Source organism: Loxodonta africana, chromosome 9, assembly GCF_030014295.1.
Source record: "Loxodonta africana isolate mLoxAfr1 chromosome 9, mLoxAfr1.hap2, whole genome shotgun sequence".
Lineage (NCBI taxonomy): Eukaryota > Metazoa > Chordata > Mammalia > Proboscidea > Elephantidae > Loxodonta > Loxodonta africana.
This window is the reverse complement of record NC_087350.1, coordinates 9,340,613-9,364,061: the sequence shown is the minus strand read 5'-3', so window position 1 is coordinate 9,364,061 and position 23,449 is coordinate 9,340,613. Positions and strand designations below refer to the sequence as shown.

Sequence of the window (23,449 nt, the reverse complement as noted above, 5' to 3'; positions counted from 1 at the left end):
AGCAAATTACTTCTGCATGTTCTGGGGCTCTGCAGAGAACAAATAATGTTCTGCCTTTAATGGGTAAAATTACACGATTTGCTCTTAACAGTAAACCAAAAGCCACGGTGGCATCGCGCTCCCGAGGGCTCCCTCCACGCTGCTCCACTCAGCAGCGATTCACAAGCACTTTGGAGCGATGCGGTTTTCCTCACAGGCAGCAGCGTGGCGAGCAGGGGCCGGCACGGGCCGGCGGTGACGCGGCCTGTTTCTTTTCTTGAACACTTCGCTTCGCTTATCCAAGCCCTTGCTTCTCCTCTTCCTCCCGCGCGGCTCCTGTCTAGGATTGGGTGGCTCTTTGATCTGCCCTGGTGGAGATGGAGGGGCGCAAAGTCGTCTGGAGTCACTCATCTGCGACCAAGGCCCCGGGGTGTCCCGCCCCTTGAAGGTGGGTGGCAACTGTTCGGGGTGCCTCTGCCGAGTGGGCAGCCCGGCTATGTCCAGCTGGAGCCCCCCAGGGCGCAACCTCTGCATCTAAGCGTCCAGAGGCGTATGTCCAAGGGCGAGCGCGGTCGGCACGACCGGCGACAGAAAGGCTGCCCCCGAAACCCCACTGTCAGCTGCACCCCCATTCGGCCGCGCGGAGCCCGCACCGGGCCCTCCCCGCCGCCTGGGGCCTCTCTCCGGCAGGGGGCGCTGGCGCCGGCTTTGCTCTGCCCAGTCGGGGCGGGCAAGCGGGGACCCTGCCTCCTGCGCGCCGGCGGTCCGCCCCCCGAGCTCGTCCCGGCGGCCGGCGGGACGCCCGAGCCCGCGCCCCGGAGGCTCCTAGCCAGCCAGCGCCGCGGCCAGAGCTGAGCACACATCCGGGTCGGGAAAGGAGGAGGAAAACGAGTTTCTCGAAACGAACCAACTTGAAAAGAGCCAAGGAGGAAGGGGAGCGGACGCACGGAAGAAAGGAGTGGTGGCGCCCAGCCCCCGCGCGCCGCTCCGGCCCCCGAGCCCCGGCTCCGGCCTGAAGCCCGAGCGCGGCGGGCGGTGGCCGCCCGGCCCCCCACGGCCCCGCGGCATGGCCCGGGGCTCGGGGCTTCTGCGGCGCGCGCCGCTCTGCTCCTCAGCCGTCTGGGCAGCCGCCGCACTCCTGCTGTCCGTGACCCGGACCTCAGGTAGGAACCGCCGTCCCACTAGCCGTTTCGGCCATGCAGCCTCACGTGGGAAGGCATGGGCAAGCGGCGCCCGCGCACCCCTTTCTTTGGACTTGGCGGACCGGCCTTCTGCGCGAGGGGGCGCGGCGGCCGGCTCCGCGCGTAGGGCAGAGCGCGGCCTGGGCGTTGCGGGCCCCGGCGGAGCGCACGGCGCCATCCCTCAACACCGCTCCGCGGCCCACGCCCCCAGCTGGGGCTGGTTCTAATAAGACGCGCTCTGGGGACTGTTAAGTGTTTCCAGAGGCCGGAGGCGGGGGCGGGCTGGGGAGGGGCGGCGGCGGCAGGCGCCGGCGCCCGAGGGGAGCCCCTCTCTGGGGGTTTCCGGGGATCGTGAGTGTGCGTGTGCGTGTGCGTGTGTGTGAGAGACTGTGAATGTTAAGCGCGCGCGGTGCCCGCACCCGGGGGCTCGTTCTGCCTCTGGGTCTGCAGCGTCTCCGGTGATTCCCCGAACCTTGCCTCCGGGCCTTTCTCTCCGAGGTTGCCCTTCCATGGCACAAGGCCCCCGCAGACTCCCATTTGCTCCGGTGCAGTCCGCCCCGAACGGGTGGGACTGATGCCAGGTGGGCGCCCCCGTCGGGCGAGGCCCGGGAGGCTGTGGGAAAGCGCCCCCGGTTCGGGGTGGGAGCCCCCGGGCCGCTGCCGGTGAGTCAGTCGCCGGTTTGAAAGGAGTTTTTACTTCTCTTTTGTTGGCCCCTGATCCACCTCCTCTGCCCCTGCTGGGAGGTGGCAGAAGCTGCGTTTCCTGTGACTGGGATCAGGGGTCCCTGGGCTGTCATTCGGGAGAAGGAGCGCGGCTGGTGGGGTGAGGCTGGGGTCCCTGGTTGCGTTTTTCTCGAAGGGGCACCCCACTTCCCCTGGGGGGCCCTGCGCGGCCTCAGGCTGTGTGGATCAGGGTTTCGATCCCGTTCCTATTGCACTTTGGGTCTTGAACTGGAGAAGCGCAAGGAGAGACCCCGGGAGAGGCGTAAAGGAGCTGTCGGGAGGGTTAGCGGGGGCGCTGGGGGATTGGCATAGGGTGCTCTGAGCAGGCGGCACTCGTTCATCTAGGGAGGACCCCGGGAGCACCTCCGGCCTGCGCGCCACCTGGCCGGATTCCGGGCACTATGCCTGGGTTGGGAGGGCAAGCGGGGCCGCCAAGCCCGGGAAATTTGGACACAGATGAGATTCGCCTAAGTCCCCAAAATGTGTAAGACGGCCCGCTTACAATAATGATGACCGAGATGCACGTAAGTGGGTTTCAGTATTGCCCCTTCCATGCACTGTCCTCCTCCCCCCCGCCCATTCCAGCAGGCAGGTGAGAATTAGGGGACAGCCGCTGGAAGGGGGTGGTCCTCCAGCTCTCCGCAGTCCTGCTGCGCGGGATTCCCGTTCCGTCTTAGCCCGCCCTGTGGAAGAGTCAGAAATGCCGAGCCGCCTTTACGGGGGGGCGTTTTGGGCTAAGCAGGTACTGATTACGTCAGATATTACTGAAGACTTGATTGGGGAGGTGGATTTGCATTTATATCGTTGTCCATTGACGCATAAAGCCACTCAGTGTACACGATGAAATGGTAAGTACACTTGCAGACTCTGAAGTCCGTCTGTAGGATTTCCGTCACTAAGGACGTCCGGGTCGATCTTTCTTTTCCCCCTCGCCCCCGAAGAAGCCCTTTCCCCTGTAGAGTCGGGAGATCCATGTGCGGGGGGCGGGGCCTCCTTCCCGACGCCTCGAGGTGCGTTTGCGCCGCATTTGGTGGTGGCCACGCTGTGGTTAATTGCCCTGGAAAACTCCACCCAGCGCACCGTGTGGTTTTTGGAGTCGGTTTGGATTGCGTTTGGGGGAGGGGATGCTGTGGTGAGGGGATTTGTGAAACTAGAAAGGGCGATAAAGACTGTTTAAATCAACAACAGTAAAGTTGCACACATTTCGGACGGAATAGTTTGAACATTGCCGTAATTCCCTGTCGAATTTAAGAAACAAAACAATCGAGTGCTTTCCTATTTCTAGTGAAATAATAATAATCTGTATAGAGAGGGAGTAGGAAAGTTTATAATTGTCTTCTGCACGAGGTAGGTTAACTGAAAATCCAAAGCGGTGGTAATTCATGAATATTGAATAAAATATATGTGTACAATTATATGACTACAGGAGATTTGGGTGTCGGGCATTTTTTCTGCTGTGAAGAGGCACCCACGTCATGGATGTGTTACACACGAAACGTAATTTACTAAGTGAAAGCATAGATTATATTCAAGGATTCCTGAATTCTTACTCTACATTTTTTTTTTTTTTTTTTTACGGAAGACTGTTCCTTAGAGAGACAAATACCTGCTTTGGGACTACCTACCTCCTTCTAGGTAGGATAGTTAGGGGGTGGTGGAATTTTGGGGTTCTTCCTCACCCCCTTTGGACAGCACCATTGTTTGACAATGCAGAGATCTGGCCTAGATCCCTGGAGTAATAAATATTGATAGTGATACATCTAAAAGAAAATAAATGAAAACATCTTGAATAAGAAGGCTTTGTGGAAAAAGAGAAGTTTTTATGTATATAGTAAGACAACATGTTTTTCTTATTATGGCTGTGTACCAGCCGAAGAAGGTTGAAGCTTTTTAAGGTTTAATAGTGAAGTCAAGTTTAACCCTTGCCTCCATATGATAAAGAGTGCCACTGAAAATCCCAGCACCATCGACATCCGGTGTAAGCCCCTGTACTTAGTGTTTGTAAAAACGGCAATGGATGACCAGTACGGAAGGTCTGGTCCTGAGGTTGGATTTTCGGTGATGAAGCAAGCTATAGTTAGGAAACTGCTGTCCTGCTTCATTTTTTCCTTGCAAAAAAAGCAACGTGGTTTTAAAAATTCGGGGACAATGATCTGCAGGTTTAGGAGGCAATGTGAAATGACCGTTGTACTTTCATTGTTATAATTTTTTCTGCTGTTCAGTACAGTCACAGCTGGTGTTTGGATATCACTTTATTGTGGTGTGATTTGCAGTGAGTTCCCTGTTGCCCAGGGAATGTGTAGCCTAGGTTTGACCTCAGAGACATTTGAAGTCTGGCAAAGTCTGAGTTTTACCCCTCACTTCCCTTTGAAATCCCTTTTTCTGCAGCCAGTGGGATGGAAATGCAGGAGTGGGGGACAGGTAGGGAGGAGTAATCCCATTAGAAAGGTTTCAGCTGGAGAACTGGCACTTCTTCAGAATGCATCCCATGGGACGCCAGGATGTGAAAAGTTATCATTATCATTGAAATGGGAACTGGTGTGGATGTCCTGGGCTCTTGTCTGTTGAACTCTTTCTAGTCTGATTCTTCTTTTTCAATTCCAACTCATGGCGACCCCACGTGTTTCAGAGTAGAAATGACCATAGGGCTTTCAAGCCTGTGACCTTTCAGAAGCAGATCCCTGGGCCTTTCTTCTGAGGCGCCTCTGGGCGAGTTTGAGCTGCAAACCTTTCAGCCAGCAGTTGAGCGCTTAACCATTGGTGCCACCCAGGGAATCCTAGTCTCATTAAGTACAGAAGATTTGTGTAAAAGCTTTGTAACTCTTTTTCCCTCGGAGAGCTCTAAGGATAAAACTCAGAGTTCTGTTTCTGGAAATGAAACTGGGCTCCCAAATGTTATCCTTACCCAAGGCTTATAACTTGCTCCTAAAATGGTTCATTGATGTGAGAGTCCTCTGTTTTTATCCGGTCTGTTCCTACCCAGGAACCGTGAGCCCAGGTCAGCATCCAGGGTCACGCATGCAAGGCAGCTGATGTGTTTTTTCTCTCACTCTTTCTCTCTGAGGGGCTGGGCTGCATCCCTCTTAGTTTACACTGCTGGGCCCCACTGGGGGCTCCTCAAGGGTTGGGTCTTCCTCCTTGCACTGGGTCATTGGCTGCGACTCTGTTCCTTGTAAAGAACATTTCATTGTCGTTAAGATTGTTCCTTCTTTGAGGACCCTGCAGTGACCACCAACTGGGTTCTGTGAATATTCGGCATTAAAGGTTTCCAGGAAAAGTAACCACGGCTCTTTGCTTTGCAGTGTGAGCATTGTTGGTTAAATCTGGTTTTTTATTGCTTGTACTCCCAGCTGCATGGCCAATAGCAATTTCATGAAAAGGACTCGTGGACTAAAAGGCCTGGTTTTGAAACGTACTTCTCAGTGACCCTTTGGGTCCTCTGGTTTTGCAGTGCTCGACTGGACCATGGGCACAGAAATGTCAGGAGCTCAGTGGGTAGTGTGGGCTTCTTGAGCTTCGAAGTAAAGATCTAAGCAACAAGAGTAGTTCTTGACCATTAATTATGACTGCAACTGGCTGGGGTTTTCTCCTGCCCTCCATTTCTTAGGACATGTTTATTTGGTTTTGTCAAGCAGCTTGCCAAGATGGAAATAAGGGCGGGAGAGCTCTGCTTGCCTGAGCAGTTGTCATACAATATGTCTGGGGGTGTAATCTGTTTGAAATCATCTTAACAGAGTGGCCAAGTAATTGTTAAACTATGTTGAGAATCTTCACAAAGCTTTTCAGAATAGGCAACTGTGGTGTAGTTTGCACCATTTTTGGGGATTTCTGGGAGTGTTTTCTTTTTTAAGTCCTATCTCTGGGAGAACCAAAGAAATCAAAAGCTGAAGGAAAGGAAATAATTAAAGAAAAATTTAGCCTAATTCCACTAAGTAGCTTGTTGTTCTCTAGAAAGTCTTAAATTCCAGTGGGAAGTGGGGTGTGTGTCTTTTGGAATGAGCTTCAGTAAGCACTTTGTTACTTTCGAGATGTTATCAGTGGGGGACAGGGCTGCTGCTGCTGCTTCTCCAGGAGTGGGGGAGGGTTTCCCCCCAACCCCAAAGGCTCTGAGCCTAATGGTTTCCACACCCTGTGCCCTCTTGGAGGGGTAGTTCATACAGTATGCAGTTATCTTAAAGAAAAATTTTGGCCTTGCAGACCTGCACTGTTGGATATAGTAGCCACTGGTGGTGCAGTGGTTAAAGCGCTTGACTGCTAACCATAAGGTCAGCGGTTCAAACCCACCAGCTGCTCTGCAGGAGAAAAGACCAGCTTCCTTAAGGATTACAGTCTAGGAAACCCTATGGGGCAGTCCTACTCTGTCATATAGGGTCACTATGAGTCAGAATTGACTTGATGGCACACAACAATAGGCCAATGTGACTATTTAAATTAGTTAAAATGAAATGAAATTAAAGATTGAATTTCTCCATTGTACAGGCCACATTTCAAGGGCTCGGTAGCCATGTGTCAGTGGTGGCCACCAATTGGGACCACACAGATTCAGAACGTTTATTTTCATCATTGCAGAAAGCCTGCTGGCTGGTCAGTGTGTTTGTCACTGTGGCTTCAGAACCACAAACTTAGTAGCCTTAAAACAACAGGAATTTATTCCCTCCTAGGTCTGGAGGCCAGAGTCTGAAGTCAAGGCGTTGGCAGGGCCATGCTGTACCCAAGGCTCTGGGGAAGGATCCTTCCTTGTCTCTTCCAGCTCCCGTTGACTCCTGGTGGCTATTGGTGTTCCTTGGCCTATGGCCACATAACTCCAGTCTTGGCCTTTGCCTTCGCATGGCCTTCTTCCCTGTGTGTTTTCCCTTTCCTTTTCTTAAAGGACACCAGGTAATTCCTTCTTGAGATCCTTAACTAGCATCTGCAAAGACTATTTTCAAATAAGGTCACATTCTGAGGTTCTGTGTAGATGCAATTTTGGGGGGACACTATAGATCCCTGGGTGTTGCAAATGGTTTGCGTTTGACTACTGGCCTAAAGGTTGGCAGTTCGAACTTCCATAAAGATTACAGCCAAGAAAACCTTATGGAGCAGCTCTATTCTATAACACATGGGGTTGTCATGAGTCAGAATCAACTTGTTGGCAATGGGTTATTCAACCCACAAGAACACATAAGTAATTGGGGGAGTGGAGGGAAGAAAGGGCTCTTCCTTACAGCAAAATGCCAACTAATAAATGTGAGGGGAGTTGGAAAATCACATCTTACAACAATAATTGGATGGATTGATTTGGGCAGGCATAATCGACGAGTGCTGGAGGCTAAGTTTGACAAGGAACAGGATTTTCATGGTCTCAAAGTATTTCCCTACAGATTCCTTATTTGTATACACTGGAGAACTAGGCATCACGTTAGCTGGCAATCAAGACTAAAATCACCAGTTCAGGGCAGACGGACTTTGTATGCCTTTGGAAGGGGTGCCATCATGTTGGCTGTATTCCAGCTGGGGATGCATATAGCCTGAATCTGATCATGAGCAAAAATCAGCACACTCAAGCCAAGGGGTATTTTATGAAGCCACTGGCCTGTATTAAAAAATGTCGGTGTCATGAAAAGTCCAGGTTAGAGACTATGGGAGCATGACACCCAAATGTGATCTATTGCTAGGTCTTCTCTCCTCCTCTCTGCTCTGGAATTGGCTCTCTTTTAAGGCAAAACTGACTAGTCCCATTGGTAGGCCACAATTACCCTATCACACAGTGCCACCCAGTCACCTGGGTAGGAGTTACAAGGACGTGGCTAGAAAGGGCACACACAAAAGTAATTAATCTGCCACACATCCTTATGATTCACCTGTAAGTCCTTACTGTTTTATCTGTAATTACTTCAGCATGAATGGTAAGAACTATTAATTCACATAACCTCAGTACTGTTCTATAGTCAGCCACAATAACCATGACCCTTTAGTGTATCTGATAGTCTAGCACACAGGCATGCTCCATTTTCCCAGCTGTCTTGAAAAGGCTTTTTACAGTTATTTTTTTCTCAGCAAGGTCCATACAGAGTACCCACATTAACATTGGGTTTCATGCTCTTTTCTTCCTCTCCGTGACCTTAATCGAGTCCCAGGGTGGTACACAGGGTTAACATGCTGCGGTACAGTGAATTACTTAATATGGCCCTTCTAGCCATTCATGGTCGTGTAACTCCCACAAAATCATGGGGTGGGGCTATGCAAATCAGGTGCTTATGGCCTACCAAGGGGATTGAACAGCTTGCTAACAATGCAGATAAGGCGCAAGGAATCCTTGAGGGCGTGGAACCATGCAAATAAGGTGTATGGAGCCCTAATGAGGGGTTTGGTCAGTTTTGCCATCCCACTAGGCTTAAAATGAGCCATCCCAGAGGCAGGAAGGGAGGGATCCCACTACCATCAAGAAGAACCAGGAGCAGAGCTTGTCCTTTGGACTTGGGGTCCCTGAGAACCTAGCAGACCCAGGAGACAGAGAGCTGTAACACCAGAGATGGTGCAAGACACCGAGAAGTGGTGGCAGAGAAATGGGGGCAGCAGAACCAGGAGACCAGTGCAAAATGACATGGTGGGCTTCCTGGCCCACAGAGCGAGGTGGCTACAGTAGGTGTGTCGACACACAGAGTGAGAGAGCTGAGTACTTTTGGGCAAGAGGCTTGCTGGCTAAAGAGGTTTGTAACACTTGCCTGAGCAGGGCAGAGGCCAGGCTGAGGGGCTGAGCGAGAGGCCTGCCTGCAGGCACTGATGAGAAGAAGCTGTCCTGACCGAAGAACTGTATCTCGAGTCGTTCCCGATCCTGAATTGTAATCTCTTACTTCTGTAATAAACCCCAGAGCTGTGAGTATGGTCTGTGAGTTCTGTGTGGGCATTGCAACAAATTGTCAATCTCAGCAGAGAAGAATGCCTTGGGAGGGATGGCTGGTGTCAAAATTAGTAAAAAGGCTGGAGAGAGGAGGTATGTCTGACTTCCACCTTATTGGAATCAGCTTTGTTCTGGTGCTGATGATCTTGAGTCTGTCTCCTAACTTGTGAAATTAGATGATGAGGTCCAACAACATGCCATTTTTATATACTCTTGGTGGCTACTGAAAAGTTGGAGGTTTGAGTCTACCCAGAGGCACCTCGGAAGAAAGGCCTGGCAGTTATTTCTGAAAGAACAGCCATTGAAAGCCCTGTGTAGCACAGCTCTACTGTGACACACGTGGGGTCACTATGAGTTGGAGTCCACTAGATGGTGCCGTCCTTAAGTCCTTAATCAGAATGGCCCTTCAGCAGAACCTCAGGATTCCCTTGGATCAGCAGCTCTGAATTCCAGAAGGTGCTGCTTCTCTGAGGTTCTCCAAGGAAACCTAGGATGAAGGCAGGGTGGGGCAGCAAATGATGTGGACAGTGCCGGTGTGAGAACGGCTCCGCAGAGCTGGGTGTCCTGGGTGCAGAGACCCGGGCCTTCCCATGCGGAGGACTGGGGGTGTTGTGGTTCTGACTTCCTCTTGGAGAATCTTGGTGCTCATGAGTGCAGGGAAGGCCCAGGAGTTAATCTCCAAGGGAGATTACTTGAGCTTGTTTACTGCAGCCTTTCTCGGTCCCTCTCTTTCCAGAATTACTGTTTTGCTGGGATCCTCCTTGCACTGCTTCCAGGAAACGAGCTGCAGAATACCTTGTGGAGTAGACTTTCTACACCGTTCTCAAAGCCCTCATTTTATTAAAACCAAGCCCTTTTCCAATAACCACGAAAACAACAGCAACAAAAGACTCCATTTTCTGCTTTTGGGTTGTGGAGGCTTTGACAGCCTGCTTGCAACTTAAGACTGTGGGATAGAAAGTGTTTACGTCGGGAGAGAAGGTATTAACAGCATATGAAACAGATGAAGGGATTAGTATCCAGAATATATAAAGAGCTTGTAACATAAGTAAAAAAAAGATAAAAATGACTCCATTGAAACAGGGACTCAGGGTTCCTTCAGTTAGTTTCAGAAGAGCAAATACAAAAGGCCAAAAACAGAGAGTTTGGCCTTCGTGGGGTTCCAGGATATGCAAACGAAACAGTCATCACCTGCTGATTTTGACCTGTGAGAGAAGAATTTGACCTGTGAGATAAGAATTGGGTGCTAACTAGTGTGTAAGCACAGTGGGTAATATGGCATTGTGAAGGGTAAATTGTGGCTTTCTGGGCAGTTTGACCTTGGCTGGTAAAATTTAAAATGCGCATATTCTGTGGCTTATGCTAAGAAGATAAAGGCTTAGGGAGGGAGGCTTGTGGAAGGATGCTCACTGCAGCATCCTTGGTGATAGTGTCTTTTGATGGGAACCAAATAAACTGCTACTTACAAGCTATGGATTATGATAAAGCGGTTAAAATGCATGTGGAGGTAGATAAATGTGGACCTACCACTCATCTATCAGTCTGTCGTACGGTGGTGGCTTGTGTGTTGCTGTGATGCTGGAAGCTATGCCACTGGTGTTTCACATACCAGCAGTGTCGCCCATGGTGGACAGGTTTCAGTGAAGTTTTCAGCCTAAGGCAGACTAGGAAGAAAGGCTTGGTGACCTACTTCCAAAAATTAGCCAATAAAAACCTTATGGATCACGACAGACCATTGTCTGATTGGCTTGCTTTGGAGATGTCATCAGGAGGGATCAGTCACTGGAAGAGGACATCATGTTTGCTGAAGCAGAGGACCAGTGAGGGAGACGCTCAGTGAGATGGGCACAGTAGCCGCCACGCTGGACTCGAATATGCTGGCAGTCACGAGGATGATGCAGGACCGGGCGGCGTTTTTCTCGATAGAACGTAAGGTGCCGTGAGTTGGAGAGAACTCCAGGGCAGCTATCCACCTGTGTCTGTAGATGCTAATAGAGCGAGATCTCAAAGAGAGTTTGCTGAAGGGGGGAAAAATCAAGTTACAGAAGGGCGTACACTGCATATCACTCATCTTAAAAAAACCTGCCTCCCGTTTTACAAACCTTTTCTGTAGAGATAGAAATCTCAAGAAGAAGAGCTTGAAATACACACATCAGGCCAAAAACAATGGTTATGTCGGGAAAGATGAGGTTGGCATTAAGGAGGCACTAGCTGTAGTAGTGTGTCTTTTAACTAGGAGACTGTTCTGATGTATAGTTGAAAACATTCAGGAGCTTTTATATACTTGTATGCCTCCTATGCTAGTGATTAATTTATCAAAGCCTTTCTTTAAGTCCCTGGGGAAGACAGTTTCTGCAGACGGATGAGTTGGGGGGTTGCTGCGAGTTTATCGTCTACCTGCCTGCCTTCTGTCACCTCCATTCCATTGCCTTCTTCCTTGCTTTGTAAAAAGTCCTCGTGTGGCTCTGGCCAGAGGGGCTGGTGAGGAAGAAACTCAGAAAGCCAGTTGATTGCGTGGACTGTGGAACTCCATAAGCTCTTCAGTGATGCATCTCCGTTTTCATGAGTTATATGAACACTTACAGGAGTCCTTGGGTGGCACAAACAGCTAAGCATCCGACTAGTAAAGTTTAGGTGTTCGGACCCACCCAGAGGCCCACAGAAGATAGGCCTGGCAATCTGCTCCTGAAAGGTGGAAACCCTATGGAGCGGTTCTATTTTGCAGAAATGGGGTCATCTTAAGTCGGGACCGACCTGGTAGCCGCTGGGAATAGTGACCACATGAATCGTTTCAGAAATGGAAGATTTGAGTAGCAGGAAATTCACCTGACTCTCTGTGAGGGCAGTCTCCCGGCTTTACAGATGTTGGATCCTTATTCCATTTTAAACGTATTTAGAAAATTTACACCTGTCACAGATCTCTCCATAAACTGTTGCTTGGCGCCAGACCTACAGTGTGTCAGTAGGCGTCTCTGGGTTTGCTTGTTTTGGGTGTAGACCAGAATAGCCGTCTCTGTAATTCTAGAACCCTGAGTTTGCATACTGAACTGTTAAAATGTTTTTACCTTGCATAAATAGCCACAAGAATCAGAATTTTCTTGATATTCTGAAACTGAACAAAATACAGGGACTAAAATGGATGTTGGTGTGAAAATATGATTAGATGTGTCTTTTGAGACTGAGGTTCAGGTTTTTAGGGTCATTAAAATGGAAGTTCTGTCCTCACTGATTTTTTAATGAAGAGAATATTACATATTTACACTTAACTGCATGCTAATTGAGTACAGCTTTCTGTTGATTTTGTTTTTTTGGGTTTTACATAATAATGTCTTTGATAAAAGGGTGCACTGCTAACCAGTACTCCTTTGTCAATAGGCACCTAGGCCTGGATTGGCCCGCCCACTGCCTCTGGCCCCCAGAACTGGTTATTGCTGTGGACAGGACTAGCTCTGGGTCCCCTGACACGGGGGGGCACAGATATACACCATCCCCAGCCTGGCAGGGGTGTCCTGTGCTGGGTGGAGAAGTGCGGGCTGTACAGTTAGAACCTCTGCGGGCGCTGGCGGCCTGATGTGGCCCAGTCACGTGACAACACATCTCTGCTCTATCCACCTGGAAAGCTTGTCACCTTGGCGCCATATCTCTGGACCATCCAAGGTCTGCTTGACCCCTTCACCTTTCTCCAGCTTGTCGTTCTTTGTTGTTAGATGCCTTCGAGTCAGTTCTGACTCATGGTGACCCCATGCGTGCAGAGTAGAACCGTGCTCCACAGGGTTTTTCACGTCTATGACCTTTCAGAAGCAGATTGCAGGCCTGCCTGTCTTCCGAGCGCCTCTGAGTGGGTTTGAACTGCCAAACTTTCTGTTAGTAGTGAGCACTTAACTGTTGGTGCCACCCAAGGAGCCTTCCTCCAGCTTAACCACTGCCATTTGCCTGTGGAGAAGGGGCGTTGAGCCACAAGGATATGTGGGCTTTGATTTACCTGTTTACTAGTCGATTCTGGCTTTTGGTGACTCCGTGTGTGTGTCGGAGTAGAACTGTACTCCATGGGGTTTTTATGGCTAATTTTTCAGAAGTAGATTGCCAGGCTTTTCTTCTTAGGTGCCGCTGAGTAGACTCGAACCTCCAGTCTTTGGATTAGCAGCTGAGTGTGTTAACCATTTGCACCACTGAGGGACTTGATTAAGGTGCATCATTTTTGCACTGTAGCCTACCAAATGTCAGAGATCCCCAAGGAGAGTGTGGGGGGATCAGGAGAGGCTGGGCGCTGGCAGGAAGGCACCTGGGGTCTAGTTTTTTTTTTGCACATGCCTCAAACACTCCTTTCCCAGGGGTGAGGTTCCTGGATGTGGTGTTCCCTGCCTGTGGGTCTTTGTTTCCCTTACAGGAGCCCCAGTAAAAACAAAAGCAAAACCCAACAAAAGCAAACATCCTAAAGGCTGTTGGGGCTGTGTGGCTGTCAGTATTTTTGATTCATTTGGCGCTGGAACCCCTTTGAAGTCAAAGCAGCTTGGACTCCTGGAAGGCATGGCCTCCTAGGGCCTGTAAAAAAAAAAAAATTTGGCCATAAAAGGCCAAATGGAGGAAGGAGAGAGCAAGTGGGCAGTGCTGCTGTGGTTTTTCTGGAGTCTGGGCAAGGCTTTGTAATGGAAGGAGTTCTCGGGAGTACATGTCTTTGTTGTTTGCATTCAAAGATGCCTTCATGTAGTTTTGTCCTATCTTACAGAACAAAAAACAAACAAAAAACCCATTGCTGTCAACTCAGTTTTGGCTCATGATGACTCCATATGTTACAGAGTAGAACTGTTCCATAGGGTTTTCTGGGCCGTAATCTTTGTGGGAGCAGATTGCCAGGCCTTTCTTCCACAGTACCACAGGATGGGTTTGAACAACCAACCTTTAGGTTAGTAGGTGAGTGCAAATCATGTGCGCCACCCAGGGCCCTACGAAGTAAGAAGGTAGTGTAAAACACACCATGGGCCAAAAAAGGCACTGACTGAGGCTAGACCTGAGCTTCCAAATGAGTGCCTAGCAGGACAGAGGAGACTGGGCAGCTGCTCAGTGCAGGGGCCTCTGGACACTGGAGGGTGGGCTGCTGGTTGGCAGAGCCCGTGCAGAGGAAGAGCCTTGGGAGTGAGCGTGTGTCAAGTGACAGGTGTCAGCATGTGTCCAAGTGGCTACTGGCTACTTGTGACTGGAATTTTGGGACCTACTTGATGGCTTTGAATAATAATGGAGCGTGTCATTGTGTTTTGTGATTGTTTTAACAAATCGGTCAAGCACGTAATTTTTTTCTTTCCTAAGGTTCACCTAGCTGGTTAAAAAAAACTTACACCAGTTTTCCTGTTTGCAAAAAAAAAAAGAAAAGACACTAAACAAAAACAACCCAGGAAAACTATATGCAAAATCAAGTCTGTTATTATTATTTTGGAAGAAGGAAAATCCACTCTTTTGCAAGGCTGAGCCCAGGGACAGTTACCTCTAATAAGTAAAGTGTTGTGTATTTTGAGAGTTCAAATAAGGTTCAGTTACTTTTTCTTTTCGCTATTACTAGGAACTTTGAGCCCATTTCTTTCTTTTTTTAAATAATTACCCACTCCTCCCCCCAAGAAAAAGGAAAACCCTAAATAGTCATGTTTCTTCCAGTTGATGAACCACAAATTTCTGTGGGGTCTGAATCAGCTAGGATGTTTCAAAAAAGAAAGCCAAATGTGGATGTGAGTTGATTTACCCAGAACTATCTAGACACTTATCTAGACACAGACCTGGCCATCTGCTTCCAAAAGGTCACAACCTTGAAAACCCTATGGAGCAGTTCTACTCCGCACACATAGGGTTGCAGTGAGTCAGAACAGACTTCATGGTGACTAACAATAACAACAACAAGTTTTTACAAAATGCAGTTCATAATTGCTCAATTTCCAGCCATAGAACGAGGCCTGCCGTGAGCTTTGAGTTTGTGTTCCTTGTGATGTCCAGTGACTGTGGTGAGATAAAAAGAGCTTATTTAAAAAATATGCTTTGTTTATTTGTTATATCAAAAAACAAAAACCAAACCCGTTATTGTTGAGTCAGTTCTGACTAATAACAACCCTATAGACAGAGTAGAACTGCCCCATAGAATTGCCAGTGAGCGGCTGGTGGATTTGAACTGCTGACCTTTTGACAAATGCTTAACCACTGTGCCACGAGGGCTCCATTTGTTGTATAAACAAGTATTTTTTTAAGAATCACTGCTTATGTGAACCTCCTCACAAAATGCTACTGCGTGTTTTCTATTATGTAGGTACATACCTCCAAGAGACCTGAGAGGTACAGTCTGAAATGTTTTAATGTTATATCAGCGTAATGTATTCACCTATTACTTGATTAACTAAAATCTAAGAAAAACAAAACAAAAACAGAAAACCCGATAAGGCATGCTGTTGGTTTAAAAGTAAATCAATCCAATAAGAGTATAAAATGAAAAGTGCCTCTTGTTCTTTTCTCATCTCATCCGCTGGTACCCAGTGCCTGTTCCAGCCTGGTTCTACAGAGGGAAACACCATTAACGGTCCCGTGCATCTTTCTAGACACCCCACCCCACCCCACCCCAGACACTTCCCCCGACCCCTGACATTTCTAGGCAAACACATTTCTCTGTGCATCTCCTTTGTTTTATATACAGGGGGATCATAACACACATACTAAGTTGAAATTTGTTTTCACTTAGCACGTAAACCCAGTACCATCGAGTCGATTCTGACTCATAGTGACCCTATAGGACAGAGTAGAACTGCCCCGTGGAGTTTCCAAGGAGCACCTGGTAGATTCGAACTGCTGACCCTTTGGATAGCAGCCATAGCACTTAACCACTATGCCACCAGGGTTTCCTCACTTAGCACTAGTTCTTATAAATCCTTCTTCATTACTGCATGCCTGGCAACTTCATTTTTTTAAACCCTTGCTAATATCTGTCATTTAGAAATACATAATTTATTTGTCTGGTCTTCTAATTTTGAGGTGTCAACGTTAAAAAAAGTCACCGCAGTGAGCATCTGTAGACATGATTTCTTTTGCACTTATGTCGGTATTTCAGTGGTAGAATTCTTTCCTTCCGTGTAGGAGACCTGGATACGATTCCCGGCCAGTGCATCTCATACGCAGCCACCAGTCGTCTGCAGTGGAGGCTTGTGGGTTGCTATGGTGCTGAACAGGTTTCAGTGGAGCTTCCAGACTAAGGCAGACTAGGAAGAAAGGCCTGGAGATCTTCTGAAAAATCAACCAGTGAAAACCCTATGAATCACAACAGTCTGATATGTAACCTATCATGGGAACGACACAGTACCGGGCAGCACCTGTTTCGTTGAGGTGTGCTGAGGTCGCCATGAGCTGGGGGCCAACTCAGTGGCAGCTGATGACAGCAACAATGTGGATTGAATTGTGTCCCCCCGCAAATATCTGTCGACTTAGCTGGCCCATGAGTCCCAGTATTGTGTTGTTGTCCACCACTTTATGTTATTTTTCTGTGTGTTGTAAATCCCATCACTATGATGCAATAGGATGGATTAGTGGCAATTATACTGATGAGAGCTACAAGATTAGATAGTGTCTTAAGCCAATCTCTTTCAGATATAAAGGAGAGAAGCAAGCAGAGAGACAGGGGGTCTCATACCACCAAGAAAGCAGCACTGGGAGCAGAGGGCATCCTTTGGACCTGAGGTTCCTGCCCTGATATGCTCCCAGACCAAGGGAAGACCGATGATAAGGACCTTCCTCTAGAGCTGAGAGAGAGGGAAAGCCCTCCCCTGGAGCTGGCACCCTAAATTCGGACTTCTAGCCTACTGGACTGTGAGAGAACAAACTCTTTGTTAAAGCCATCCGCTCATGATATTTCTGTTATAGCAGCACTAGGTGACTAAGACAAACAGCAACAACAGGAGTAATCTGTAGGGTTAATTCCCACAAGTGAGATTTTTTTGTCTGAAGTATCTGTATTTGACATTGTGATAGATTATACCCAGTTGATCTCCCAGAAGTTGGCAGCAGTGTTTCTCTGAGCCCTGACCTACACTGGAGATTATTGGGTATTTTAACCTTAGTAAGTCTGAAAAACATGTGGTGTCTCAATACTGATACTGACTTTTGTTTAATTGTCCAGGAGGCTGAATGTCTTTTCACGTTTTTTTCTGTTCACTTTCTCTGCTAATGTTTTGTTAGTTGTTCTCAATTTTCTTATATTTAGGGATAATATGTGATTTAGCTCTATTCCTGATCATATGAAAGTATTTTTTCCCCAGATTGTCCTTTGGCTTTGCTTATGAGGCCTGTTTCCACCAAGAAAGTTTTAATTTGTATGGCGTCAAATTAAGCCAGCTGTTCTTTTATGTTTTAAGTCTTCCATGGAAATCTCTCTACTATTCCCAGAGTATTTTTTTTTTTTTTTAATGCTTAAATCTTTTGTTTACATAGAATTTAGATTCAATTCATTTATTCCCAGAAAAATTAGGTGCCTTGAAAATCCTTTTGGAGTGATCTGTATCTTTTCAGCGGTTTTAAAAGCAGCTTTTTTTTTTGGTATTAAAAATCACATGTATGTTTGGTGTTATTTATGGACTACTCAGTTTCTGTCTTAGTCTTAATTACTCTATACATTTTAATATTTGGTAGGATTAATCTGTCCCTCTTTACTCATCCTCTCTGGTATGAATTTTCCTGGCTTGTCTTACTTATTATTTTTTTCTAGATGCACCTTAGAGCAGTTTTATCAAATTATAAGCAAGGCATGTTCTTAAGCTGTGAGTTTTCTTACAAGTGAAGTTCTAGCTATAATCTTTAGGTTGTGTTACGTAATGTTTTTATTACTATTTTCCAAATATTCTGAAATCTCAATTTTTATTTTAAAGAGCTGTTTAAGAAGTTTTAATACTTCCAGTGAGCTGTTTTTTAGAGTTAGTCGATATTCAACCATTTCAGGAGGTAGCAGGTGATCAAGAACTCATGGTGCTGAAGGAAGAGGTCCGAGGTTCACTGAAGACATTGGTGAAAAACGAGGCTCCAGAAATGGACGGAATACCAGCTGAGATGTTTCAGCAAATGGATGCCGCACTGGAAGTACTCACTTGTCTGTGCCAAGAAATTTGGAAGATAGCTGCCTGGCCAGTCGACTGGAAGAGATTCATATCTGTGCCCATTCCAAAAAAAAGGTGATCCAACAGAATGCAGAAATTATTGAACAATATCATTAATATCACACAAGTAAAGTTTTTCTAAAGATCATTGAACAACGATTGCAGCAGTATATTGACAGGGAACTGCTGGAAATTCAAGCCAGATTCAGAAGAGGACGTGGAACAAGGGTTATCACTGCTGATGTCAGATGGGTTCTGGATGAAAACAGAGAATACCAGGAAGATGTTTACCTGTGTTTTATTGACTATGCAAAGGCATTTGACTGTGTGGATCATAACAAATTATGGATAACATTGTGAAGAATGGGAATTCCAGAACACTTAATTGTGCTCATGAAGAACCTTTACATAGACTAAGAGGCAATCATTGGAACAGAAAAAGGGGATAGATACTGTGTGGTTTAAAATCAGGAACAGTGTGTGTCAGGGTTGTATCCTTTCATCATACTTACTCAGTCTATATGCTGAGCAAATAATCCGAGAAGCCGAACTGTATGAAGAAGAATGGGGCATCAGGATTGGAGGAAGACTCATTAACAACCTGTGATATGCAGATGACACCACCTTGCTTGTGAAACAAAGAGAACTTGAAACACTTACTGACGAAGATCAAAGACTGCAGCCTTCAGCATGGATTATACCTTGACATGAAATAAAAATCCTCACAACTGGACCAGTAGGCAACATCATGATAAACAGAGAGGATATTGAAGTTGTCAAGGATTTCCTTTTACTTGTATCTACAATCGATGCCCATGGAAGAAGCCATCAAGAAATCAAACAACATATTGCAGTGGGCAAATCTACTGCAAAAGACTTCTTTAAAGTGTTAAAAAATAAAGATGTCACCTTGAGGACTAAGATGCCCCTGACCCAAGCCATGGTATTTTTATTCACCTCATATGCATGTGAAAGTTGGGCGATGAGTAAGGAAGACCAAAGAAGAATTGATGCCTTTAGTTATGGTGTTGGCAAAGAATATTGAATATACCATGGACTGTCAGAAGAATGAACAAATCTGTCTTGGAGGAAGTATAGCCAGAATGCCCCTTAGAAGTGAGGATGGTGAGACTTCATCTCATGTACTTTGGACATGTCAGGAGAAACCAGTTCCTGGAGAAGAACATCGTGCTTGGTTAAGTGGTGGGTCAGGATAAAGAGGAAGACCCTCAACAATGGATTGCCTCAGTAACTGCAGCAATAGGCTCAAGCAGCAAAGATTGTGAGGATGGCACAGGACTGGGCAGTGTTTTGTTCTGTTGTACATAGGGTCGCCATGAGTTGGAAGTGACTCTATGTCACCTACAACAACAACGGCATTGAGTTTTGGTTAGAGAGTGTAGTCTGCTGAGTTATTTACGGCTTCGGGGAGTATGATGGATTTTTGTGGCTTAAAATATGGTCATTATTTGTAAATGTCCAGTGGAAACTTGGAAAGTTGTATTCTTAGTGTAGATCGACTTCATTAATTATGTACTTTAGCTCTTCTGTACCTTATTCATTTTGTCACCTGCACAAGGCAAGTACCCTGTGTAATTATTTCTGTTTCTCTTTCATTTTACTTTGTGTTTTTGAACATTTTGATGTTTGGTACATACATTTTTTACACATCTTTATTGAGAATTGTACTCTTAACTCTTTCTAAATGTTCTTTTTGTTTCTAATTAAAACATGTATCATATTAATTTTATGATTACCTCTTTCTTATTTGTGATATCTGCTTGGTAAATCTTTTTCATTTTAAAAGTTCCTACCTTCTGGTGGTTTGAGATTAGATAGAGTCTTAGTTATCTAGTGCTGCTGTAACAGAATACTACAAGTGGATGGCGTTAACAAAGAGAAATTTACTTCTTCACAGTAAAGTAGGCTAAAAGTCCAAACTCAGGGCTTCAGCTCCAGGGGAAGGGTTTCTCTCTCTGTTGGCCTTCTTATTTATGTTCCCCTAGACTAAGACCTTCTCTGTGCAGGGATCCCGGGTCCATAGGATGTGCTGTGCTCCCAGCATGCCTTCTTGGTGGTATGAGGTCCCCCACTCTTTGCTTGCTTCCTTTTCCTTTTATCTCTTGTAAGATAAGAGGTGGTGAAGGCTACACCCCAGGGAAACTCTCATTACATTGGATCAGGGATGTGACCTTAGTAAGGGTGTTACATTCCCACCCTAATCTTCTTTAACATAAAATTACAATCACAAAATAGAGGACAACTACACAATACTGGGAATCATGGCCCAGCCAAATTGATACACACATTTTTGGGGGAACATAATTCAGTCCATGACAGATGAGTACTTTTAATATAACAAATAACTTTATTTGGGTTTTGATTTTCTCATTTTCTTTTAGATAATAAGTTTCTCTTCACTTATATTTATTGAGATAATATATTCGTTCTTCCGTCACCCCATAAGGTTGTGTTTTTGTATTTTGATGCTTCCTTTTTCATCTCCATTTTGTTTGCTTTCTTTTCTTTGGATGCATGTGATTTTTATGTAAGATGTCTGTTAAAATAGAAGTGACTAGAAGGTAAAAAATAAAAAGACAGGCAAACATTTACCAGGCAGATATTATAAATGAATTCTTAAAATTCAGCCGTCTGCAGAGAAGAGCAGTGTCACTCATTCGTTGTTGATTTTCTTACCAGTCTTTCTGCTCAACACCTTACAGCACAATAGGTGTGCTCATCGACATACCGGTGGTGTGTAAGTATTTGATCCTCAATATTTATTGAACTTGTGACGAAGACTAGAGAGACCATTGGCTCCAGTCCCCAGTGACAAGGCCATTATATAATTGAGGGCTGGTGCTGGAGACCTGATCTGAGCAGAGAGGCCCTCTTCTTACTTAGAGACATAGCACAACATCTCCTGTGTCAGAATCACTCCCAGCACTTGCTTGGTGTGCCAGGGTCTGCTCTGTAGACCGGTTATCTCCATGAATATTCGGAATAACCCCATTAGAGAAGGTGCTATTATCACTCCCATTTTGCAGATGAAGGAAACCAAGGCAGAGAGAGCTAGCGTGACTTTCCCAGGGCTGTACCCCTGTAGTGGTGGGACTTATACCCAGCTTGGGCAGCTTGGCTTTCAGAGGTTGTGTTCTCCATCAGCAGGCTCTTGCGCCCACCAGAAGCCTGTGAAACCCCCTCCCCCACAGGAAGTCAGTGTGAGCAGGAGCTAATGTTGGAGCATGATGCCCCAAGGTCTTGAGTGCTGACTGGGGCCCCTGGAGAGGAAAACCTCTTCTCTTTCCTTTAGGATGGCCACCAGGACACAATCCCACAGCCTCCACCTGCAGCCAGCGGTCCACTAGCTTGTGATTTGCATGGTGGGAATGGTTCTCCGCTGCAGCTGGGTGGGCCAGTGAAGATTGTTTCTGTGGGCAGGCCGCCAAGTCCCACTTAGGCCTATGGAGGCTTTGGGATTTGAATGAGTGTCCAAAAACAACCGAGGACAGAGATCACCAAGTGACTTTAATTTTAGATCGTGGTTTCGGAGGGGGCAGTGACAGGAGTGTACCACTGACTCCTACTCTGTGTTCAGGATGCAGCTTGGGTGTTGAAAAAAATGTTTATGGTCTGCAAACAATAACCCTGCCATGCTGACTCTGGCTTGTGCAGTGGGGCAGACGAGAGTCTGACAGCACGCTCTTGGTCTTTTAGGGAAGTTAGGTGGATTTCTACATCTGGTTACAGCAACCATCAATTTTCAAGTTTGAAAACTCAGTCTTACATTTATATGTTTTAAATTCCTGTGGGGGGCTGGGATGAGTCTTCTTAAGTGGGTTTTGCAACTCTGGTGCAGGAGAATTAAGCAGAATGCATGGAAGCTAAGTTTCTTGATGCTCATAAAGAGGCAAACCCTGTCTACCTGGTGGCTTCTCTGCACAGATTCCATCACTGTTGAAACCAGAGCGGTGTGGCCACCTCGGGATCAGTCCCCCAAATCCTGTCCAATGAGTGGGTACAGCAGGTGTGGCTGTTGTCTGCCTCTGATCTGCACTCCTAATACACCTTCACCGTTATTCGGAACGTTAGTGCACGTGGCATTATCTGAGAGAGTGGTTTCTGTGAACATGGGTAGAGTTTTGGTCCGTGGGGACCCTGGGAGAGCATGTCCAGTGGAGAAGGTTGAGGGGGCCCTGGCTGAGACGTGTTGCAGTAGCAGTGCTTGAAGAGAAAGAGGAGAAGGTGCTGAGCAGCTGGACCTGGGTCGGATGAAGGAACCAAGATGCTGGTTTTGTCCATGACGTGAAATGTTAATACCAGGGAATTGACAGGTTTTGAAAGATTCCGGTCTACTTTAAAAACGTTCTTCAAGGCAGGCAACATTTAGTATGGAGACCAAACCGTTTATATATAAACTGTTTCTCATTTGATTGCAAAGAAGCTGGGAGCCAGTTAGAACACCTTGCCTTAGCTTCTCCAGCATTCTCTGCATACCTTGGATATCTCCCCACGGCATCTGTCTTTACCGCATTTGTGCTTCTTGCCTCTGGGCCTAATCTGCTCCTTTTATGTCCCAGAAGTGGTTGGTTTAAGGCACACCTTACACTGATAATGGAAACCCTGGCGGCGTAGTGGTTAAGGGATAAGGCTGATAATCAAAAGGTCAGCAGTTCGAATCTACCAGGTACTCCTTGGAAACTCTATGGGGCAGTTCTACTCTGTCCTATAGGGTCACTATGAGTCGGAATGGACTTGACAGCTATAGGTTTGGTTTTTACACTGATAATGGCCTTATTGACATAACAAAGGAAATGCTATTCTCAAATGGGAGTACATCCACAGGTATGGGGGTTGGGATTGATGATACATATTTTGGGGAACATAGTTCAATTCGTAACAGTGGTGATACGCTTCCCCCAGCCTCTGTTCTCCACCACTGTAGTTTTACTTTTTCCATAATGTCACATTAATGCAATGATACAGTGTGTAACCTTTTCAGTTTTCCATCTACTTTTTTTAAAATTTAATAAATGCTTTATTGGGATGCAGTTCACATACCTGAGTATTCACCCTTTTAAAGTGTACAATTCAGTGGTTTTTGGTATATTCAGAGTTGTGCTGCCTTCACTATCATCTAATTCCGGAACGTTTTTGTCACCCCAGAAAGAACCTTCTTACCCATTAGCAGTCACCCCCTATTCCCACTCTCCCAGCCCTTGGCAACCGCTACTTTCTGTCTGTATGGATTGGCCTATTCTGGATATTTCACACAGATACAATCATGCAGTATGTGACCTTTTGTGTCTGGCTTCTTTTATTGAATGCAATCTTTTCCAGTTTATCCATTTTGTAACATATATCAGTACTTTGTTCCTTTTTATTGCCAAACAATATTCGATTGTATCAATATATCACATTTTATTTATCAGTTGATGGGACTATTTATTTGTCAATTGGTGGACATTTGATTTGTTTCCGTTTTTTTAGTTATCATGAATACTTGTTATTTTCCATTTAAAAAAAATTATTTTGTTTTAGTTGAGAATGTACACAGCAAAACATACCCCAATTCA

The 23,449-nt window shown here is 46.4% G+C and overlaps 1 protein-coding gene across 1 annotated transcript in view; it reads left to right on the top strand.

The window, feature by feature from the left end:
- The first annotated feature begins 1,045 nt into the window (after positions 1-1,045).
- Positions 1,046-23,449, top strand: part of ROR2 (receptor tyrosine kinase like orphan receptor 2) — a 349,860-nt gene continuing 327,456 nt past the window's right edge. Inside the window, exon 1 of the mRNA XM_064290957.1 lies at positions 1,046-1,142. Coding sequence (XP_064147027.1) covers positions 1,046-1,142 — 97 coding nt within the window. The remainder of the gene's footprint in view (positions 1,143-23,449) is intronic.